The 23,550-nt window shown below is 40.7% G+C and overlaps 1 protein-coding gene across 4 annotated transcripts in view; it reads left to right on the top strand.

The window, feature by feature from the left end:
• The window catches only part of LOC122559039 (protein FAM107B-like), a 208,513-nt gene extending 187,847 nt beyond the window's left edge, over positions 1–20,666 (top strand). For all 4 annotated transcript variants that reach the window (XM_043708195.1, XM_043708199.1, XM_043708198.1 and 1 more), the window contains 2 exons: positions 16,835–16,991; positions 18,612–20,666. In XM_043708195.1, the coding sequence (XP_043564130.1) occupies positions 16,835–16,991; positions 18,612–18,728 (274 nt within the window). In that variant the 3' untranslated portion in view covers positions 18,729–20,666. The remainder of the gene's footprint in view (positions 1–16,834; positions 16,992–18,611) is intronic.
• Positions 20,667–23,550: the final 2,884 nt, after the last annotated feature.

The raw sequence follows: 23,550 nt of genomic DNA, 5'->3' as shown, positions 1-23,550 counted from the left end.
GATTGCAGGTTTGGAAGGTGCTGCTTAAAAGGCTTAAAAGGCAGTGCATCTTGTATCTAATTGGGTGCTGCCACTGTGCATTGGTGTTGGATTTTGGGAATGGGGTGTCAATCAAGCAAGCTGTGTAATCCCAAAAGGTTTGAAAAATGTGGTGCTGGAAAAGCACAGCAAGCCAGGCAGCATCCGAGGAGCAGGAGAATTGATGTTTCAGGCATAAGCCATTCCTGAAGAATGGCCTGCTGTTTTTCCAGCACCACATTTTTCACCTCTGGTACTCCAGCATCTGCGGTCCTCACTTTGTCCTAATCCCAAAAGGTGCCAAGCTTTGAGTGTTGGTGGAGCTGGACTTAACCAGGTGGTGGATAGTATTCCACCAGAATATTCAGATCAAACTTCTGAATTACGGCTAGTTGATTTTGCAGGGTTTGGGAAGCTTCGACTTCTTCACTTTAGAATTCCTAGCCTCTGTCTATAGTCGACATTTTATCTTATAAACATAGTATTTATATAGCTGATCTAGTTCAATTTCTAGTCAATGGTAACCCCCAGGATGATATTAGCGGGGGGGGTTCAATGATATCTATGCAGTTGAATGTCAAGAGGAGAGTGTTTCTTGGAGATGGTCATTGCCTATCAATTATGGGATAAAGTCTAAATGTTGTCTGGGCTTTGCTGTGGTTGGTATGGACTAATTCATTATCTGAGGAGTGGTGAATGATGCTGAACATTGTACAATATAAGCAAAATTTCCCACCTTTGGTCTTATAATAGTGGGAAGGACATTGAAGCACCTGCAGATGTTTGGGTGTAAGTTACACCTCAAATGAACTGCAGCAATGTCCTGTGTTTGTAGTAATTGTCCTCTTACATCTTTCATTGTATGAGGTATGAATTCAATTCAGATGGGTTTTCCCTCTGATTTATATCAACTTCAGTTTTTCTGGGGCTCCTTGGCACCATACTTGAATCGAATGCCAATTATTGAAGCCTCCATCTGACCCAGGATATTGTGAGGAGAATCTTGTGATGCAGTCCTTCCTTTCTGGGTTCCTGTCCAATCAATTGTGAGCAATTTTGGGCCTCATCCTTCAGGAAGAATGTTCTGGCCCTTGAGCGGGTGCAAAGGAGGTTCACAAGAATGATCACAGGAATGAAAGGTTTAACATATGAGGAATATTTAAAGGCTCTAGGTCTATACTCAATGGAGTTTAGAAGGATGAGGGGGGGAATCTGATTGAAACTTTCAGAATACTGAACTGAATGGACATTGGGAAGATGTTTTCATTGGCAGGAGAGGTGAAGACCCAAGGGCACAGCCTTAGAGTAAAGGAAAGAACTTTTAGAACAGAGATAAGGAGAAACTTCTTCAGCCAGAAAGTGGTGACTCTATGAAATTCATTGCCACTGACGGCTGTGGAGGACAGGTCATTGAGTATATTTAAAACAGAGAAAGATATGTTTCTGATTGCCAAGGGGGAGAAATAGGGTTGAAAAACCTATCAGAGCTTAAAAATGTGTTGCTGGAAAAGTGCAGCAGGTCAGGCAGCATCCAAGGAGCAGGAGAATCGGGAATGGGCTGAAGAAGGGCTTATGCCCGAAACGTCGATTCTCCTGCTCCTTGGATGCTGCCTGACCTGCTGTGCTTTTCCAGCAATACATTTTTAAGCTCTGATCTCCAGCATCTGCTGTCCTCACTTTCTGGCAGAGCAGACTCAATGGGACTAATGGCCTAATTTTCACTCCTGTGTTTTACAGATTGGGTTCGAGCTCTGTGCCTGGATCAGTAAGTCAGTGGGAATTATCCGAGTTCCCCAGTGGATCAACTGGTAGAAAGTATGTTTCCCATTGGTGCATAATAAAGGGTCATCACACTCTCATCTCTCCCTCAAGTGCAGTTGTTTTGTCCATTATTGGACTAAGACTGTAATGGGGTTGGAAGTCAAATGACTCTAACAGAACCCTAATTGGGCTTCGGTGAGCAAATTATTGCTGTGTGCGTTGCACTTGATGGCACTGTCAAAACCCTTTCCATCAGTAGTAGACTGATGCGGTGGCCGAATCTGATTTGCCCTGCTTTTTTGCTGAGAGGACATAGTTAGATGATTTTCCATATTGTCAGGTAGATGCTTGTGTTCGAGCTGTATGAAAACAGTTTGGCTGGGGGTGAGGGGAGGTGACAGGTTGTGGAGCACCATTCTTCAGTACTGCTGTATCAGTTGTAATACAGCTGGGCTGTTGTCAGGGTCCATAACCTCAGCAGTATCCAGTGCCCTCAGCTGTTCCTGGATGTCATGTGCAGTGAATTAAATTGACTGAAGGCTGCCATCTGAGATACTCTAGACCTAGAGGCCAAGATGAATCATCCAATTGGTACTTCTGTCTGAAGATTATTGTAAATGCTTCAGTTTTGTCTTTTGCACTGATGTGCTGGGCTCGCCCATTGTTGTGGGTGAGGACATTTGTAGAGCTTTCTCCTCCAGCTCCATCACCTTTCACAACTGGATATGTCAAGTCTTCAGAGGTAAGGTCAGACTCACTGGTTGTGAAATTGTTTAGATCTATTTGTCTCTTGCTGCTTATGGTGTTTAGCATACAAATAGTCCTAATTTGTTACTTAACCATTACTTCAGTTTTAGGTATGTATGGTGCTGCTCCCTCTTACATTTCTCGTTGAGGCAGGGTTTATCTTGTATTTTGATGATAATGGTAGACTAGGGTATACTCCAGGTCATACGGTTACATTGTGGTTGAATACCATCTATTGGCTCACAGCACCTCGTAGGGGTCCAGTCTTAAACTGCTAGGTTTGTTATTCATCTCATTTGACGTGGTGGCAATATCATATAAGACAGTAGTCAATGAAAAGATGAGTTTCCACAAGGACTACATGGTGATCACTCTGTGACATACAGATCGATAAGAATAATGCTTAGTAGGTTACACTCTTGTTGCCTCCTTCACCACTTGCCACATACCCAGTCTAGCAGCTTGTCCTCTTAAGACCTGGGTCATTAATGTGCACCCAAACTACTCTTGGTGATGGACATTGAAATCCCCACGCAGTGTGTACACTGTGCTCTTACCACCCTCAGTGCTTTTTCCAATTGGTATTCAATACAAGGGAGTATTGATTCATCAGCTGAGGTGGTGGAGGAGAGGGGAGTAGGCTGAGGAGGAAGATTGTAATCAGCAGGAGGTTTCCTTACCCATGTTTAGCCTGGTGCCATGAGACTTTGTGGAATGCAGAGTGTACTTTGAGAACTCTCAGAAACCTCTGCCAGTGGCTCAGTCCTCACAGTTGGACAGAACACCCTCCAAGAAGATCACGGCAATGAACATTGCCGATTGCATCATGTTCACCCAATTATAGTTTATCAGGCTATTCCTTGACTTGCCTGTTATCCAGCTGTTTTCAATTTTGGCAGACACCTTCAGATACAAGTACAAAAAATGTCATGAGGTGAATACAATGGGTATGCCCTTCATGTTTCCTGTGGGTGCTACATATATTCAGTCTGGTTTTATTGTTTTGTTACTTTCTTGTAGCAGTTTAGTACAGCTAAGTGATTTGCTAGGGCATTTGAGAGTCACCCACTACACTGTGGGTCTGAAATCACATGTAGAACAGGCTAACAAAGCACAGCGGATACCCTTCCATAAAGGACCTCCGTGAAAGAGATCTTTGTTCTTTATGACAACCAATAATAGTTTAGTGGTATCATTACTGAGAATAGCTTTCAAATCCAGACATTTATTTGAATGAATGGATTAATTAGTTAATTGAATTTGGATTCTGTCGCTGATGTGGTAGAATCTTAACCCATACCTCCAGGGCGTTGACCATAGTCCAGGGACTATGCCTAACCCTAATCTATCTCCCCAAATGAAATGATTCAGAATGCACATTTTTTGTCTAGTATAAATAAGACCTGGGACTGTAAGTAAGTGTTGAATAAGAAATGTTATTTGAGATGAGCTATCTCTAGTAAATAGTCAATCAAATTCATTGCAACTGGCACAATGGGGTCAAATGCTTGTAACTAAAATCCTTTTAGAACTAACAATGACTACTTTTTTTAATGCAAGAGAATTTTCTGTACAAATAGTAAGTGAAGTTTTCAAGAGAAGTGAATATTCTTAGTTTTCTGTTCCCCAGATTAGATTCTAACAGATGAAGACTGAGATAGGAAATCAAACCAGATTGAAATGAATGGCCAAGGAGGTTGGGGATTTGGCTGAAATTTGCCAACAAATAAGAGCTCAGGAAAGAGGTAAAGCAAATTGGGACTTTCCCCTTTTGTGGAGGGAAAGCATTTTACTGCTGCATGGTGTATCATTATTACAAAAACTGTGATAGCTTTCACTTTCAACTAATTATAGAGTCCTAGAGATGTACAGCATGGAAACAGACCCTTCAATCCAACTCGTCCATGCCAACCAGAAATCCTAAACTAATCTAGTCCCATCTGTCGTCATCTACTCAGATAATTTACAGTGAGTTACAGAATGTAATAGAAATGCCAGTGAAATATTGGCCTTTGTGTGCGGGTTTAGAATATCAAAGGAAAGATGCTTTCCTACAGCTTTGTAAAGCCTAAATTAAACAATGCCTGGTGTATAGTTCCAAACAATATACTGAAGAAAATATTATATTAGCCTTGGAAGGAATATAGGGCAAATTTTAAAGTTAGAGCCAGGCTATTCAAGAGAGAATTGGAAAACCATTCTTTCATTTGGTGGGAGATGTTTGAAAGTCTGTGGCACAGAAATCAGTATTTGTTGACTTTATCACTTTAAATCTGAAATCAATAATTTTTTTACAAGACAAGGTATGAAATCAAGGATTTATTGAATTGGGAAACACATTTATCATAATGGCTTTGTGTGGTTGAATGGCCTTTCTCAGGGCTGAATGCCCCACTATTAATCCTCTCATTCTGTCCATTATCTTTATTGTTCAATTCTTGGTTAATTCTCACTTATCTGTACATCCTGCCTTTCGATCCCAAACATCAACTTGGACATCCGCGGTTTAGCTGTGCTGCACATTCAAGTGCTTTTCCTATGGCTATTCTTCCACATTCAAACAGGTTGTAAATATTAGATGTAGTGACCACACAGCCCAGCCCTATATTGTCTGATGTTGCTAGTGTTTTGGTAAAGCAGAAATGCTGCACTATATTGCTTTCACCAATTGAATTTCAAGATCCTGGGGATCCTTGTTTTCCTATAACATCCAGCCACTCCACTGATCAATTCCAATTTATAGACCAACCAATACCAGGAGACATTTAGCAGACATGAGGAACTTATCCAGGACAAAATAAAAAATTCAAAAGAGAAACCTGTCCATAACTCTCCATGATTCTAAAATGATCCCCAGCTTTGATCTCCGTTGGAGACTTGAGGCCTGGCAAGAGACTGAAGGATTTTCCCACAAATAAAAACAAGAAGTAAATATTCTAGTATCAATGAGCAAGAGGTATGTGCGATCAGTTCTTGCCGGTGTGCTGCAGAGATTGGTGCTGGGTCCACTGGTTTTTGTCATATCTAAATGATTTGGAGGTGAATACAAGAGGTAAATCGGAGGTGTAGTGTACAGCAAAGAAGGTTACCTCAGCGGACAATAGGACCTTGGTTAGATGAGCTGATGGGCCAAGGACTTGCAGATGGATTTTAATAGAGATAAATGTGAGATGCTGCATCTTGGTAGGGCATATCAGGGCAGGACTTGTACACTTAAATAGTAGGCCCTGGGGAGCATTGCCGAACAAATAGACTTTGAAGAGCAGGTTCATATTTCCTTGAAAGTGGAGTTCCAGATAGACAGGGTAGTAAAGGAGGTAAAAACAATGACTGCAGATGCTGAAAACCAGATTCTGGATTAGTGGTGCTGGAAGAGCACAGCAGTTCAGGCAGCATCCGAGGAGCAGTAAAATCGACGTTTCGGGCAAAAGCCCTTCATCAGGAACGGTAAAGGAGGTGTTTGGTTTGCTTGCCTTTATTGATCAGTGCATTGAGTTTAGCAGTTGGGAGGTTGTGCTGAAGCCATGTAGGACATTGGTTAGGCCACTATGGAATACTGTTTGCAATTCTGCTGTACCAGCTATAGGAAGAGTTACAAGGATATTGCCTGGGTGGAGAGTTTGAGCTATAGAGAGAGGCTGAATAGGCTGGGGCTATTTTCTCTGGACTGTTGGAGGCAGAGGGGTGACCTTAAGAGGTTTATACAATCATGTGGGGCAATCATAAATAGGGTGAATAGTCAAAGTCTTTTCCCCAGGATGGGGTAGTCCAAAACTAGAGGATGTAGGTTTAAAAGGAGAGGGGAAAGATTTAAACAGAACCTAAGGGGCAACATTTTCACATAGAGGGTGGTATGTGTATGGAATGAGCTGCCAGAGGAAATGATGGAGGCTGGTACAATTACAACATTTAAAAGGCATCTGGATGGGTACTTGAATAGGAAGGGTTTTGAGGGATATGAGCCAAATCTGGCAAATGGATTAGATTAATTTAGGATATCTGGACAGGTTGGACTGATGGTTCTGTTTCTGTGCTGTACATCTCTATGGCTGTATGACTGTCAGCCAGCTCAATTGGTTGGCAGCTCTCTGTGAGAGTCTTGCTGCCAGTGGAGGGTGCAGGTCCCTGCAGAAGTTTGTTTAACGCATCCACAACCCAATACAGTGGATCTATAACTGGCCAGTTGGTTGACTGTGGACTTCTCTTCTGGGGTTGGGGGAGAGAAGGCACAAGCCATAGAACATAGAACATTACAGCGCAGTATAGGCCCTTCGGCCCTCAGTGTTGCACCGAACTATGAAGCCCATCTAACCTACGTTATCCCATTCTCGTCCATATGCCTATCCAATGATTTCAATGCCTTTAAAGTTAATGAGTCTACAACTGTTGCAGGCAGTGTGTTCCATGCCCCTACTACTCTGAGTAAAGAAACTATCTCTGACATCTGGCCTATATCTATCATCCCTCAATTTAAAACTACGTCCCCTCATGCTAGCCATCGCCATCCGAGGAGAAAGGCTCTCACTGTCCAACCTATCTAACCCTCTGATTATCTTATACGTCTCAATTAAGTCACGTCTCAACCTTCTTCTCTCTAATGAAAACAGCCTCAAGTCCCTCAGCCTTTCCTCGTAAGACCTTCCCTCCATACCAGCCAACATCCTAGAAAATCTCCTCTGAACCCTTTCCAAAGCTTCCACATCCTTCCTATAATGCGGTGACCAGAACTGTATGCAATATTCCAAATGTGGCCGCACCAGAGTTTTGTACCAGAGCATGTCCTCATGGCTCCGAAATGCAATCCCTTTACTAATAAAAGTTAACACACCATATGCCTTCTCAACAATCCTATCAACCAGGGTGGCAACTTTCAAGGATCTGTGTACCTGGACACTTCAGATCTCTCTGCTCATCTACACTACCAAGAATCTTACCATTAGCCTAGTACTCTGCATTCCTGTTACTCCTTCCAAAGTGAATCACCTCACACTTTTCTGCAATAAAGTCCATTTGCCACCTCCTCAGTCCAGCTCTGCAGCTTATCTATGTCCCTCTGTAACCTGCAACATTCTTCGTTACTAACCACAACTCTACTGACCTTGGTGTCATCCGCAAATTTAATAACCCATCCTTCTACATCCTCATCCAGGTTGTTTATAAAAATGACAAACAACAGTGGACCCAAAACAGATCCTTGTGATACACCACTAATAACTGAACTCCAGGATGAATATTTCCTATCAACCGCCACCCTCTATCTTCTTTCAGCTAGCCGATTTCTGATCCAAACCACTAAATCACCCTCAATCCCATGCCTCCGTATTTTGTGCAATAGCTTACCATGGGGAACCTTATCAAAGGCCTTACTGAAATCCATATACACCACATCAGCTGCTTTACCCTCACCCACCTGTTTGGTTGCCTTCTCAAAGAACTCAGTAAGTTTTGTGAGGCACAACCTACCCTTCACAAAACTGTGTTGACTATCCCTAATCAATGTATTCCTTTCTGGATGATTATAAATCCCATTTCTTATAATCCTTTCCAACACTTTACCCATAACTGCAGTAAGGCTAACAGGTCTATAATTTCCAGGGTTGTCTCTACTCCCCTTCTTGAACAAGGGGACATTTGGTATCCTCCAGTCTTCTGGTACTATTCCTGTCGACAATGACGACATAAGGTTCAAAGCCAAAGGCTCGGCAATCTCCTCCCTGGCTTCCCAAAGAATCCTCGGATAAATCCTATCCGGTCCAGGGGACTTATCTATTTGTACACTTTGCAGAATTGCTAACACCTCCTCCTCGTGCACCTCAATCCCATCTAGTCTAGTAGCCTGTATCTCAGTATTCTCCTCAAGCACATTGTCTTTTTCTTGTGTGAATACTGATGAAAAATATTCATTTCGTGCTTCCCCTATCTCCTCTGATGCCATGCATAACTTCCCACTACTAGGCTTGATTGGCCCTAATCTTACTCTAGTCATTCTTTTATTCCTGATATACCTATAGAAAGCCTTAGGGTTTTCCTTGATCCTGTCCGCCAACAACTTTTCATGTTGCTCTTCTTACTCTCTCTTTAGGATCCATCCCTCTAAACTTTGGTAAGAGTAGTCAGATCGTGTCACCTTAATCTTGATAGAACCTTCTCTTTGGCCAGAAATGCATTTTATGAAACAGTGAACTGGCAGAATGCTTAGGTGCATGAGTTACTTAATAAGACCTTTGTATGCTTCATTGTGTGCTGGAACCAAAATAAATAGCCAGTCACGTTAACTACTGAGCAACAATTATTGAGTTAGTTGATTAGAAATCCCTCCATATAATTAAACAAAACACAAGAGTAGGTGTGGACTTCAGAGGCGGCTGGAAATAAGATTAGCAGATCGTTAAATAACAACTAATTTAAAAATACAACTCTCAAGTGATAAATGGCTTGAACAGTCAAAGTTTATCTTTGGTCAAGTTGCCACAAAGTTATTTGTTTCCCATTGTTCTAAGGAGTGAAAGAAGTTAAAAGTTTATTTTTGTTTTAAAAATCCTGGTAGTGGCCTTTATTGAATATGTTTCTGGTTTTGCAGTGACATGTACTTTGTATCTTCACCTTGTTTATATTGCCCTTTTACCTTGGAGTTTTGGTTTGATAATTAACAGGAACCCAGGGAAAAGAGTAAAAATGCACAGGTTCTCTTATTTGTCTTCAGAATAAACCTCTGTACTGAGCAGATGGTGAGCATGAAACCTTGGGCCAGATTTTCAAGGAGTGGCAATCTCTCTCAGGTTACCCCTCTGCCGCTTTTTCACATTAAGCAAGAGCTCTGCAGTTCTGACAGGAACAGGTTCATTCAGAAATGTGGAGCTGTGTTTTAAATCTGACAGGTCCTTTTAGTATAGGGTAGCCTTTAAGGGCTTATGCCCGAAACGTCGATTCTCCTGTTCCTTGGATGCTGCGCTTTTCCAGCAACACATTTTCAGCTCTGATCTCCAGCATCTGCAGTCCTCACTTTCTCCTCCTAGCCTTTATTTAACTGCAGTGATTCCCTCCAAATTCTCTGATTTAGATGTTCCAGAGGTTCCAGGGTTAGGGGAATTGCAAGTAGAATCTTCAATTCCTCAGAGAATGCCAGAGAATGTCTGTAAGTAACTAAACTAAAGAAGGAAAGGGGAAAACTATCTCCACGCTGAGTTCAGTAAGACACTGCCTTGTTTCTCTGGACATTATAATTTGTTGAAGGTTTTGGTGAACCAATCAATTCCCTAAGGCATTTATGGTATTTGTTGCCACTGCTCTCACAAAAATGTTCTCTATATTTTCAAGACATTCATTGATTTTGTTAGAGCTGACGACAGCCTCAAGCAAACTCCTTGATTGGCACAGCCAACACTGGGTAAATTAAATAGAGGTCAAACACATCAACGTGGTTAAAAATCAATCTGACTTAAAGGAGGCCCTACGTTTTAATCCAACTCCACTCTTCTATTGCTGTTGATATGGTTGCTGCTTTGTTTACCGTCAGATTAATGGATGCATCAGAAATCACACTGAGGAGAAACATCATAGGCTGCATTATGTTGACGGGGAGAAAGTGAGGACTGCAGATGCTGGAGATCAGAGCTGAAAATGTGTTGCTGGAAAAGCGCAGCAGGTCAGGCAGCATCCAAGGAGCAGGAGAATCGACGTTTCGGGCATGAGCCTTTCTTCAGGAATGGTCCTGAAGAAGGGCTCTTGCCCGAAACGTCGATTCTCCTGTTCCTTGGATGCTGCCTGACCTGCTGCACTTTTCCAGCAACACATTTTCAGCTGCATTATGTTGACCCAGTGCAGAAGCAGAATATCCTTCAGGTTGTAAATTTGCTCACTGAGCTGGAAGACTTATTTTCAGACAATTCATCGCCATACTAGGTAACTTCATCAGTAAGCCTCTGGTAAAGTGTTGGTGTTATGTCCCGCTTTCTATTTATGTGTCTTGGTCCCTTAAGATGTAAGATATCATTTCTCAGAGGTTGGCAAATGGGATCCAAATCGATGTGTTTATTGATGAAGTTCTGGTTTGAATGTCAGGCCTCTAGGAATTCCCATACGTGTCTCTCTTTAGCCTGTCCTGGGATGGATGTGTTGTCCCAGTCAAAGTGGTGCCCTTCTTTCAAATTCTACTTTCAGTTGCCCAGTCTGTTCACTGTGCATTTACATTCACACAATTTAACCCTACCCATATTTCTTTCTTGCCCATTGGAAGGCGACTATTTCTTTGTTCGCTGGCAACATTCAAGCCTTCCATTGCTTTCTTTTCCCCATTTCTCAACTCTCTTTTGCCCTCTCTAGCACTTCCAATACTAAGCCCATTAGTCACCCCAACCCCTGGTGCTTTCTTCAACTCTCTTCCATGGATTGATCACTCTCATATGGATTGGTAAAGGAGCATAGGTTTAATTTGTTGATAAATCTGTAACCAATTTTCTTAACAGATAAACTGATCGTTTTCAGTTATGGAGCAAATTCTATATATATCATTGGTCTAGCATGCTACCGGTTATGTAGTGTCATCTTGGTCTTGACTCATCATTGTACTCTGCTGTTAAAGGCATACAATCACATGTGAGATGCAGGAAAGGTTAACTTGGAGAAAGGAAAGCTGGGATAGATTATATTTTCATAGTAGAACTCTCTGACTCTGTAGCATCAGCAGTCCTCACTTTCTCTCAGCAGATGAAATTTTATGCAGGCAAGTTCTGAAGTACTCCAGATTGGCAGATAAAATAAATGACTATATGAACTGAACTGAAATAGTTCTGATTGGAATTTAGAAAGAGTCTAGAACTTAAAATTTGACGTGACAACACAGAACCACAATGAACAAAGGCAATGGAATAGAGGAACTATATAACCAAAAGAATGGAATGCAAGAGCAAAGCTTGATCAAATTGTGTATCCCTGCTGTGGTAGGATTGAAAGGAAACTCAGAAATAGGGGAGTATCAGAAACAACATGGGTAATCTGAGGAGTAATCTTTGTGATCTGAGCAGTCAGTATTGACCCCACACAACTGACCGTGTAGCATACTCCTCAATGCAGTAGAACATGGAGGATTCTTAACAAGGGAGACTAGGGAATGCCTGGATGTTGGACATCATGGATCTTATTTCAATTTATGCAGCACAATCCACATCATGCACATAAAGGAGAGATTGTAAATTCAGTGGGATTACTGAAATCTGTCTTCACCTCCCAGTAATACTCAAGAAAGATAACATCGCATGTGAGAGCATGTAGGTGAATGCTTACAGTTCAAGATGAATGGAATGAAACTCCTTGTTCTGGTGTCTTTGTAAGTTGTTGCCCACAGGTGATACTTGTAAAGTTACCAGTGATGAAATAATTGTGGTCAATCTGTAATGACTAAAGACATGGTCAAGATTAATGGTGGCCAGGATTTGTACCCTGCAGTGTTGGACACTGGGTATGCAGTTCACATGCAGAACAATACGACTATAGACAAAAACAGAAATTGCTGGAGAAACTCAGCAGGTCCAGCAGCACTTGTGGGGAAAACAAAAGAAAACAGAGTTCACATTTTGAGTCTGGGGGCACTTTGTAAGAACATTTTATTTTGTATCATTATAGATGTCTACACCCTGTTCTGTGTAAAGGCCTGATTAATGCAGTTCTCCGTGAAGAGATATCACTCACAAGTGGAGCACATGTGCTGAAACAGAAAAAAAATACTTACCCCACCCATTCCAGGTGTGTTTGCAGCCATTGTCCATTTCCATCCATATATTTATAAATTGGACAAGGATGGAAGATGACTTCATTGAGTGAGTCACAGACATATCTTAGCAATCTGGCCACAAACCTTCATGTTACTTCCTCCCCTGCACTCCCTGTTAACTACATCAGTACAAAGCTTGTGTACACTCTTGCAGTGTGTTCTTGGTAAGCTCTAATATTTACATCTTCATCTCCCAATATTACCTCATGAACCCCAGCTCTACAGCTTACACATGCTAACGATGGTGCTGCACTGTTTCCCCACACTCCATCAAAAGCATGGTGGTGGTGACTATCAATTTGCCACTTCTCACCTACAGTAACCCATGTCATTATTGTCTCCCACCCTTCATGGATTGAAGCAAAGTGCATCTGAGGACTCCTTGCTTGGTCTCTTAGTGCTAATTCACTTTGTGTCTATTTGAATGCTCCCAGTGTCTCTGCCTTGCCTTGTAATGTCTCGTTCAGAATGCACAGGTTCACCATACTTCTGTGTTGTCTTATCTTTTAGTTCAGACACAAAACCAAGCAGCTTGTCATGGTTGTCAGCAAAGATCAGTCAAAGGAGCAGAAGCTGCTGTGTATCATTGTTGCATCAATCTTACACTTAAACTTATTTGACAAACAAACTGAAGGTGTGTCATGCAAATGGCCCTGTCTCAAAGGCTAAAGCAAGTAGTCCTCACTCATATTAAGGAGGGAGAGCAGTCGTCACTTGAGGGGTGTCACCACAGTCTGTTAGGGGCAGTGTGTGATCTCACTCCAGGAGCATGGCCATGGTCAGTCAGCTGTTGGGACAGTCTGGGTCAGTCGTCCCATAACAATGTAGGTGACTGGGTCCCAGTCTTTCCTGCAGGTACATTGCATCCAGGCCTGAGATTCTTGGTAAGTCAGTCAGGGAACTGCACAGAAATTAGTTAGGGTCCAGTCACTTATATACATATGTCAGTCAGTGTACCAATTACAGAGGAACTTCAATTATCCAGCTGGGCATGGAGTATTTGATTTGGATAATCAAATGCCGGATAATCGAGGTTCCTCTGTAATAGCTTTCAGAGGTCTGTGCAGCAGTGATTAACATTACTGGAAAATTGGTGTCATAATGTGATGCTGATGTATTCTCAGAGCTGACCTCTGTGGACAAAGGGTGCAAGTGGTTGCACGCCCTGAGATATAGGGGACCACCTGGAGGTACCCACTCTAACTTTCATAACATGTATTGTCACTGTCCAGTTTCTTGTACCATGTGGGGAAAAAAGGAAATTAATAGAATTTAGGTGAGTTTGAGTACTAAGGAGATGCAAATTCCATTGGGCTGCATGTTGTGCTTCTGCTCCATTGCTGTGTTTCTATTGACTAATGTTTAATAGTTTTAGGGGCCATGTGACCAATTCAGAGCGGAGTAATAGAGTCATAGAGATGTACAGCATGGAAACAGACCCTTCAGTCCAACCTGTCCACGCCGACCAGATATCCCAACCTAATTTAGTCCCACCTGCCAGCACCCGGCTCATATCCCTCCAAACCTTCCTATTCATATACCCATCCAAATTCCTCTTAAATGTTGCAATTGTACCAGCCTCCAGTTTAGCCTTTCTTTATCTTTGCTGTTCAGTTAAGGATTTATAAACACTAGGGAGCCTGATGCCCAAGTTGGGGTGAATAACTTGTTTGTTGGCAAAGTGAATGAAGTAGTAACTCTCTGGCAGACATACAATGTCGTGGCACTCCATAAAATTTGCTCTATGAAATAAGAATCAAGTTTATTAAGAAATAAAATTAGTGAAATTCAAATACTTTCATTGATAACATTGGTCTAATTTAACTTGTCTATTCTGAAAATATTGGTTTAAAAACTTCTCACATTCTAAAATAGTGTTTGACAATGAGTTTGTAAATAAAATTGATAATGTTGCCTTTACCTTCCAGCTTAACAGCTGTATAACAAAGCAGGTAATTGCAAAACAAACATTGTGGGAAACATCAATATATGGTCAGATAATGACAAAAGCAGATCTAATACAATATCTTTACAATCAAGACAAACTATACTGTAACAGAGGTGATTCACTTTTAACAAAGTTAAAATGATATGCATTCTGGAAGTCTGAAATAAATAAAAACAGAAAATGTTGTTAATGATCAACAAGTGCAGCAGTACATGCAGAAAGAAAAAAAGTTGGGTAAACATTTTGGGTCAACTACCTTTTCATCAGAACTGGAAAGATCAAAGAATGTAACTGACTTTAGGAAAGTACAACAGTGGGGAAAATGGCTGTGAAGGGGAAATGAGAATGAAGGAGAAAGGTTAGTAATTGGGTGGAAAGCAGGTGAGATTAAATAAGCAAAGCAATGTTGATGAAAGGCAATAAACAGGGGTAATTGGCCAAGTACAAAGATGAGTTTAGCGGAGACAAACAGTTATAGAAAATAGCACAAAAGGGAGAGGGAATGGGAAATCAGAGGAAAAAGCTGCTATGGTCTTGAATTGTGACAGAAGAAAGGCAGATAGACCCTAGGTGGTGAACTGGAGTGTGTTCACAACACAGGAGCTAGCGCTCTACTGTGAAGCATGGCAGATGCACACTCAACACCGGTAACAGGAGGAGAATTTTAACAGGCATTCATGTTGATCTTAATCCATTTCCAAATCACAACTGCATCAGGCTAAACAAAAGCTGATGGGCTACTAAATTACTATGCACATTTTAGGAGTAGCAGGACAAAAAGGGCAACTCCTGAAGGGAAATCTGAGTGGATAAATTACAGGAAAGTACACAGTGTCTATTAAAACAAAGCAGAAATGATCCATCAAAATTCCAAACATGGGTCAGCATTTTGAAGACTACTCCCAAGGGCTTCTCCTGGATCTACTTGTGTTTCTTTGGCTCTGGCAACCTTTTATACATTTGTTTAAAATACACAACTCTTTTGTTGCAGGATTCAAGTTTCAAAGCAACATTTGATATCGTGTATGTGCAATGGCACTCCACTGATTGGTACAGCCATCCTCTGTTGTTAACATGGACAATAGAAAATGGATGGGTTGAAGAAGTTGTAAAACTGTTAAATTCAGTCAAAAAAGTGCCCAGGACATTTTTTTCCCCCTTTTTTTTGTTGCTTTCCTCTCCTTTCCCACCACCAGCCCCGACTGGTAGACTGGGTATTTTACAAATCTTTGTTTCAATTATAACTAAAGTGGCAGAAAGGAAATGTGTTGGGAACGTCACAGACTTAGTTTTTGCTTTATGTTGAGCTTGTTGAGGTAAAAGTAATAGAGTTGTACAGCACGAAGCAGAACCCTCAGTCCAACTCATTCATACTAAGTAGACATCCCAATCTGACCAAGTCACATTTGGTCCTTATCCCTCGAAACCCTTCTTATTCATCTTCCTCTAACTCCAATTTGTTTTGAGGTGTTATAAAACAAGAGACAAGATATTAATCGGGGTACTGTACTTCACCCTTCAGCAGGGCTTGCAACATATTGATCATGGGTGACGATGGTTTCAATGCTTAAGTGATGCCCTACCAAGGTCAAATGGTCTCTTGACATGTGCAGCTTCACGTAAATAAAACTAATAAGTTGGGAAAAGGTAACAGACAAACATTAAGTATTTTCCTTCTGCAGAGGATCAATCGTGTATCACATTTAGAGAAATGAATGTTCCATTCAAATTTTAAACATTCGTTGTTTTTGATGCATGCACCTGAAACAATCATGGGAACAAATCTCATAAGTATAATGAAATTGTTTATCACAAAATACAAATTTACATTAAGTTACATCCAAGACAATTGGTAATCAGCGATCTACATGATACCAAAATATGTTATAATGTGACTCCTCTTTCAAACCCTTTCAGCTTACATTCCAGATGTACATGGAGAAAGAGATGACTGCACATGCCGGGGATTAGTCAAAAAAAGTGGCACCGGAAAAGCACAGCCGGTCAGGCAGCATCCGAGGAGCAGGAGAGTCGATGTTTCAAGCATAAGCTCTTTGTCAGGACCGAGCTGATGAAGAGCTTATGCTCGAAATGTCGATTCTCCTGCTCCTCAGATGTTGCCTGAATGGCTGTGCTTTTCCAGCGCCATACCTTTTGATTGCAGATGTACATGTTGAGTTGTTGGTTAACTGCTACTTATAGGAGTTTCCTGTTGGCATGTTTGCCTCTGAGGTTTGTTTGAATGCCTTAATGATTCATATTGGATTTTTTCAGAGATTTTCCTGAATGTTCAGTATTTTTGGTTGTGTATTTTTTCCCTCCATGGTAGAAGGAAGGACCAGTGGATGATCTTTTTGTGCACTTCATTTCTCTTTATTTTTGTAATCCAGACATATATTAGCTGTAATTTAAGAACATAAAAAGTATTATCTTGTAACTTACTCAATTATTCTGACTTGCATGTTTCTGAAGTGTCAGGAGCTCCAGATCCACATCAGTGTGACACCAGCAAAACCAGTAGAAGCAAAATTTGACTTTGATTTTCCATGGACAAAGCCACCAGAGATTTCAGTTAACATTTTTTGTTGCAGAGGTTTGGGTTCTGAAAACAAGCCAGAGCTACAGAGGGTGCTAGAATACAGGCGGAGAGATCAGCTGATTCGACAGAGAAAGGAGGAAGAGGAGGCACGGAAAATAAAATCTCCTTTTGAACTTCAGCTTCAAAAAAGACAGCAAAGATTAGAGCAGGTTTGTGTTGTATGTGCACCTTGCCTTTGAGAGAATTCTTTTTTTTAAGAGCTCCTGGGCTTTGTGTATTGAATGACTGACTGACACTGGCCTGCAATGTTTGCAAGCTGTTTGGTTTGCTGAATAACTTGAATGCTTTACTCTTTTAAGTAAACTAACTGACAATTAACCAAAGCTCATAATCAATTGACAATTGGATCATTATTATTAACATCTATTTGAACAAACAGATATTCTACAGAATTCTCAGTGTTTGTGTTGTGATTATCCTATTTTGCTATAGTTACTTGGGATTTATTAGCTTTTTAGGCGCAATCTTCTCCATAGTTGGCAATCACAAAAGATACCTGATGTAACCCCAAAAAGATTCCTAGGCACCATCCCCCGGGGTGTTCTAGGGCTATGTTTGAAGGGATAGGCCTGCTATCTAAAAGAACTATGCTGTGAAAGACCTGCTGTTAGCTGGTCCAATCTCTACATTAGGACTCCCAAATCTGATTTTCAGAGTGCTGACAATTAGACAATTTAATAGTCAAGGATTGCACGTCCATGAACTATGCGTCATTGCAATCCTAGTGGGACTTGGGATTCCTGGCATCTGCTGACTTTTTTTTCAAGCACCATGCATTAGTTACTTCTGATGTCAACAATTGAGACATGACAGTTTGAAGATGAAGCCAAGCGGATTATTTTCTTAAAATTGGTTCCTTCTCTTTCTGATGCTGACAGTTTAGTAACTGTACAGTTCATCTGTACAGCTTCATCTATGGTGGCATTAACCAAACCAACCTTAGTGATGAACATTGTGTTCCTCAATGTTTTGTATCCATGGTTCCTTTAATGATTTCTGAAAGTGATATTCAACATTGGGGAGTTATGCTTTATCAGCATTACTGAAACATTAATTGAGATGGGTGGGACAGGAGATTAGATTACTTACAGTGTGGAAACAGGCCCTTCGGCCCAACAAGTCCACACCGACCCGCCAAAGCGCAACCCACCCACTCCCCTACATTTACCCCTTTACCTAACACTTTTTAAAGATGAAACGTGAGGATTACACATTAATCTGCACAAAGTTCCAGCGTCAACTTCCAAAATTGTCAGAGCCATTCCTACCTGACTGTTTATCATTGTAAGCCCATCTCTATTACATATATCTCCCTGGTGGGAGCAGGACATATCCAAAGTTGTCCCCGAGTGCACCCATGGCGGTCTGTAGCAATGCTGATTAGTCTGTGTGACTGCTTGCCCAACTTGGTTGCTGGTCTCCCTATGTTGTTGCTGAAACTGCTTCATGGCACAGCACCTTTACAACATTTAAAAAATGTTATTGTAAGGGGTAGAAATAAACTTTGTAATTGTTATGGAATTTGAGATGGGATGAATGGGATTTGTAAAGAAAGCTTTACAATCTTCTGAATAGCAATAGGATAATTCTGTAAATCCTTGATGATCAGTGAGTACTAAATCAAAAAGAGAAAGTCATTAATCTAATATGTTACGTAGGGACCTGATCAAATGCTTCACAACATCTGTGGGTCACTTGTAGCAAGTTCAAGTCAAAATCTATTCAAGGACCTATTATAATATTTACATGTTGTAAATGTTGTCTTGCAGTTGGAACGAGAACAAGAGAGGAGTGGAGAGGAACAAGAGAATGCTCCTGAATTTATCAAAGTCAAAGAAAATTTACGGAAAACCTCCACTTTCAGTACAGAACAGAAAGCTGGTTAATGCTGCGCCTTCCTGCCTCAACTGAATTTAACTGGTTGGTTAAACTTGGCACCAGTTCTACTTGACTGATTTGCTATGCGATCATTGTAGAGTTCATTTAATGTTCTTGTCTTACTTCAGAGAATAATGAAATATGAAATGTTTATTCTGCTGCGAATGGATGGCCAGCCTTTTTGGATATAAAGAATGTTGTTTCTATTGACTCACCAAATCTGGTTATTTGGTGAACACACTAGAGTACTGTCTATGGTGAAGATAGCAGTTTGAAGAAAGACAAACAGTTAGGGTCCACTGACACTGGATGAAGCTGGAAGGTGATATGCTAAAGCAGAGTTTGAGTGATGCATCAACATTATAAATCCATTACACACTGCTAAAACTGATGATATGATCTGCATTGAGTTAATTATGTTCTCGCAAACATTGCATAATTTTTATGCAAAGGTCCTTCCATCTAAATAACATCAACTGAATTTTTGCAGTAGTGATTCTTAACTGTTTAATGAGAACATAATAGAGTGTTCCCTTTGACAGGATGGCATGGTGAGACATATTACAATATTGGGTTTTGTATCATCAAAACAAGTTTTTTGTGCCTGCATTTGACCAGATTTTAAATGACTCATGTGTCTTGGTTTCTTGATACAATTATATTTGAATTAAAAGGTTGTGACTAGAAGATTACATCATTGTAAATGCTGCATATATATTTTACTATTAATCTTGAGTTCCTGATCAACAGTATGGTAAATGATAGATAGTAGTATTTTATGGATAAATCCTTGTATAGATACACACATATACAGCCTTCAGCTAAATTCACAAGAATCTGCCGGGAAGATTCAGAGCTGTAAGCTGCTGATTTTTAGCAATTGAATTTAGATAAAAGAACACCTTGTATTTTGGAAATATATACCATGTTTCTCAGTGGGATAATTGTCTATACACATGGGTTGAGTAATGACTGGAGTCTGCACAATTATAACTTTTACAGCAAACAGAGTAACAATTGACCTAAACACTTTAGAAATCTGTACGTATCTTCCAGACAATATTTTAAATTCTATACTAATTTTATTAAGACATTACTGTAGTAAATTATTAGCTTGGTACTTTTCTTTAATGCTTCATTACTTTATTCAGTCTTCAGAAATCATGAAAAGTAGCCTGACAGAATGTGTAGAATTTCATGGACATAGCACAAAAAATAAAGTGACTATTGGTTTAAGGTCAAACTTATTTTTTTAAGAAGTGCTCATGTGGTTAATTGGTGCAGTATTTTTATGTTTCATGTTATTTCTCATATATTTCACAATACTAATATATAAGTTTTGGTATTTAGTCTTGAGGTCATGGATACAATGCTTACTGTAAAAAAAACCTTAATTGGTTATGAATGTAACTCTGAAATCACTTAAAAGTATATTTGAATTTGGGCTGCTGTTAGCTTTGCTCTCTGTGTATTAGATTCACAGTATATAAATTTGAAATGTTTTCTTGCATTTTACTTGAACACGGTTGTGAAAAAGTACAGTTTGGCTAACACTGTTTAAATGACAGTTAGTATTGTTTATAATGGTAACAGTTATCTGTATATGTTTGCAAATATTGCCTTTGAGGTGTTACTGAATAGGTATTGACTGTTGGGTAAGTTTTATACCTATCACATCACTACACTAAACCATAGTCTGATAAAATATATCAAGCAGCACTAATTATGGAATGGAGTTTATTTTTCTCACTGCTCCTTTTTTGGGGATTTATTACTTTTCTGTGTATAAAATGTGTATCAAATTCACGTCGCCATGAATGTGATTATAGTTACTCAGTTCAATTAATAATTACAGGAAGAAAACTGTTATATTCAGCTGTACTGACACCATATCTGTTTGTGTCATTGTACCTTATAACTTTGAAATAAAATAGATGCTTATTTTACTTTGTGGAAACTAATGGTTTAATTAGGTTTATATTTTTTGCTTCAAGAATTGCAATTACCATAATACTACAATATTTTATACATTCCAAATAAATTGTTACTTCTACTTACAGACAACTATTGGCATTTTACAAGACTTAGAACTGAGGAAGAAGATTTTCCATCACAGGCACCCAATCGTGACCTAATTTGGTTTAGATTGACCTATCAACGAATTAATTACATTTTGAAATGTAATCATTGTTCATGCTGTAGCCAGGATACACGTAGCAAGATACCAAAAACAGCAAATGACCAACGAATCAATCATGAAGGACTCTGTTCTACCAAGTGACATGAGAGCATTTACATTGCCCTAAAGAGGCAGTCAGTGTATTGCTTTAACATCTTAACTAATAGAAGGGTCCTTGATAATGCAGAATTCCCTCCAGAATGAAGTATTATTATGTATTGAAATCTGACTAAGATGATACTTGTTTGTACATTTCAAAGCAATATGTCTTATCATTCAGTTTATATAATTTTGTTGCCAAGTGAGCTAAACTCTTAATTCCATTAATATACTTACATCTAACATATTCAAGATTCAAGAACATGAATGTTTATATATCATAAAATACTTCAAAGTAGATGCAATTTTTTTTAACAATCTTCGGTGCATTTCTTTTTACTTAGCAGTTTTCCATGGACTTCGAGTACAGATATTTCTATCTGCTGGTGTTGAATTACATAAATATAAGTTGTCTGGAAGATCCTCAAGACTAACCAGAGTTAACAGTGTGGAAGCTGGAAGATAATCCATGGCGAATGTTTTAATTATAAGACACCAGGGTAAAGTCCAAAGGATTTTATTTGAAATTGCAAGCTTTCAGAGCGCTGTTCCTTCCTCAGGCATGGTATGATAGGGAGGTATTAGACAGTATTTAAAGCAAGACTTTAACAACTTTAAAACTAGCTGCCCTTGTTGAATCCTTTAATCAGTTAGGAGATAGCCTGCTGATTAAAATTCAAAATCCAGATACCTTTAAAGTCTTTGTCCCTAGATAATTAGAGCTGCTGGGCTGGACATGGTGCTATACCCGTGGGATGCACACCCAGATACACACCGATTGTGCCTGGAGGACCATCAACTCGGTGAAAGATGCTCTTTGGTCAGCCTGAAACTTGGTCTTTGACCGAGTGTTGGGGCTGACATATTCCAAGGTCCAAGACTACATGCTAAGAGACAAACTAAGGGGCCGGCATGGTGGCACAGTGTTTCGCACTGCTGCCTCACAGCACCAGAGACCTGGGTTCAATTCCCACCTCAGGCAACTGTCTGTGTGGAGTTTGCACATTCTCCCCGTGTCTGTGTGGGTTTCTTCCGGGTGCTCCGGTTTCCTCCCACAATTGAAAAAATGTGCAGGTTAGATGAATTGGCCATGCTAAATTGCCCATAGTGTTAGGTGAAGCGGTAAATGTAGGGGAATGGGTCTGGGTGCATTTCTTTTTACATGCCCGTTTCCACACTGTAAGTAATCTAATCTAATCTAAGGTTTTGGACAATTGCTGCGAAAGTTCAGTGGGGAAAGACCACTGTATGAGGTCTCCCTGCTGAAGTTAAATGGGGGTCCTCCACGTGTCCTCCAATCTTCAGGTCAGCGTCCTCGAAGGCGAACTTTGAGATATGCGACAACGCAAAATCATCGAGCAGAAGCTGACAGCAAAGTTCCATACCCATGAAGATAGTCTCAACCGTGATCTTGGATTCATGTCACACTACAGGTAACCCCGCCATACTATATACTCTGGTAAAAACAATGACTGCAGATGCTGGAAACCAGATTCTGGATCTGTGGTGCTGGAAGAGCACAGCAATTCAGGCAGCATCCGACGAGCAGCAAAATCGACGTTTCGGGCAAAAGCCCTTCATTTTGCCCGAAACGTCGATTTTGCTGCTCGTCGGATGCTGCCTGAATTGCTGTGCTCTTCCAGCACCACTGATCCAGATACTATATACGCACCTCTCTCTCATACACGCACACTTATACAGAACCTCTCCCACATACAAACACACTCACGTTCACTCGCTCTCATTCACCCATACACACACACACACACACGGAGGAATTATTTCATTCAAGATTCTTTTCGGTCAAAAAAAAATGACCTTAGCTTAAAACATAGATTCAATTTGGGTCCCCACACCTAAAGTGCGTTGTCTAAACTAAGATATCACCCCTGGTACATTGATAAAATCTTGCTCCAGATAGCAGATTGTGATGGTGAAAGCAACAAATGCTCGAGATCCCAGCGGGTCAGGCAACATGGATGGAGAGCAAGGTAACGTGTTCTGTGATTTAATACAAACAAAGAACTGCAGATGCTGAAAGTCAGAAACAGAAGTTGCTGGAAAGCTGAGCAAGTCTGGTAGTATCTGATAGAATCAGAGTTAATGATCCAGACCTGCAGTCACTACAGCGCCTGTTACCTGTTGTCTGTGTACCAGCAACTTGTCAGCTATCCCATTGGACAAAAACAGGTCGATTGGCGTTGTGTTGACCCAATCCACAGAGGGATAGGGCGGGTTGCGCCAATAGGAGGCGGTATGGGCAGGGCAGATCCCAGGAGCAGGTCATTGCCGAGCCGGTTGCTGGAGCTGGAGCTGGAGGTGGAGGTGGAGGAGAATGGCGGCGGTGGGGGCAGCAGGAAAGGGCCCGGACAAAGTACAGCCCGCAGATATCAACCCGGACATAGCGAGCGAGAGGACGGCTCCGGGATTCCCGCTGGAGAAGTTAGTGAACCTGTTAGATGGCGGCGCGGAGCGCACTCGGATCCGGAGAGCGGTCGGTGAGTGACAGGCGGAACGGGGGACAGTGCCCGACCCCCGGGGAGGAGGTGGAG

The sequence above is a fragment of the Chiloscyllium plagiosum genome, chromosome 18 (genome assembly GCF_004010195.1).
Source record: "Chiloscyllium plagiosum isolate BGI_BamShark_2017 chromosome 18, ASM401019v2, whole genome shotgun sequence".
Classification (NCBI taxonomy): domain Eukaryota; kingdom Metazoa; phylum Chordata; class Chondrichthyes; order Orectolobiformes; family Hemiscylliidae; genus Chiloscyllium; species Chiloscyllium plagiosum.
Note: the sequence above shows the minus strand (reverse complement) of the source record. Positions and strands in the feature narration are given on the sequence as shown.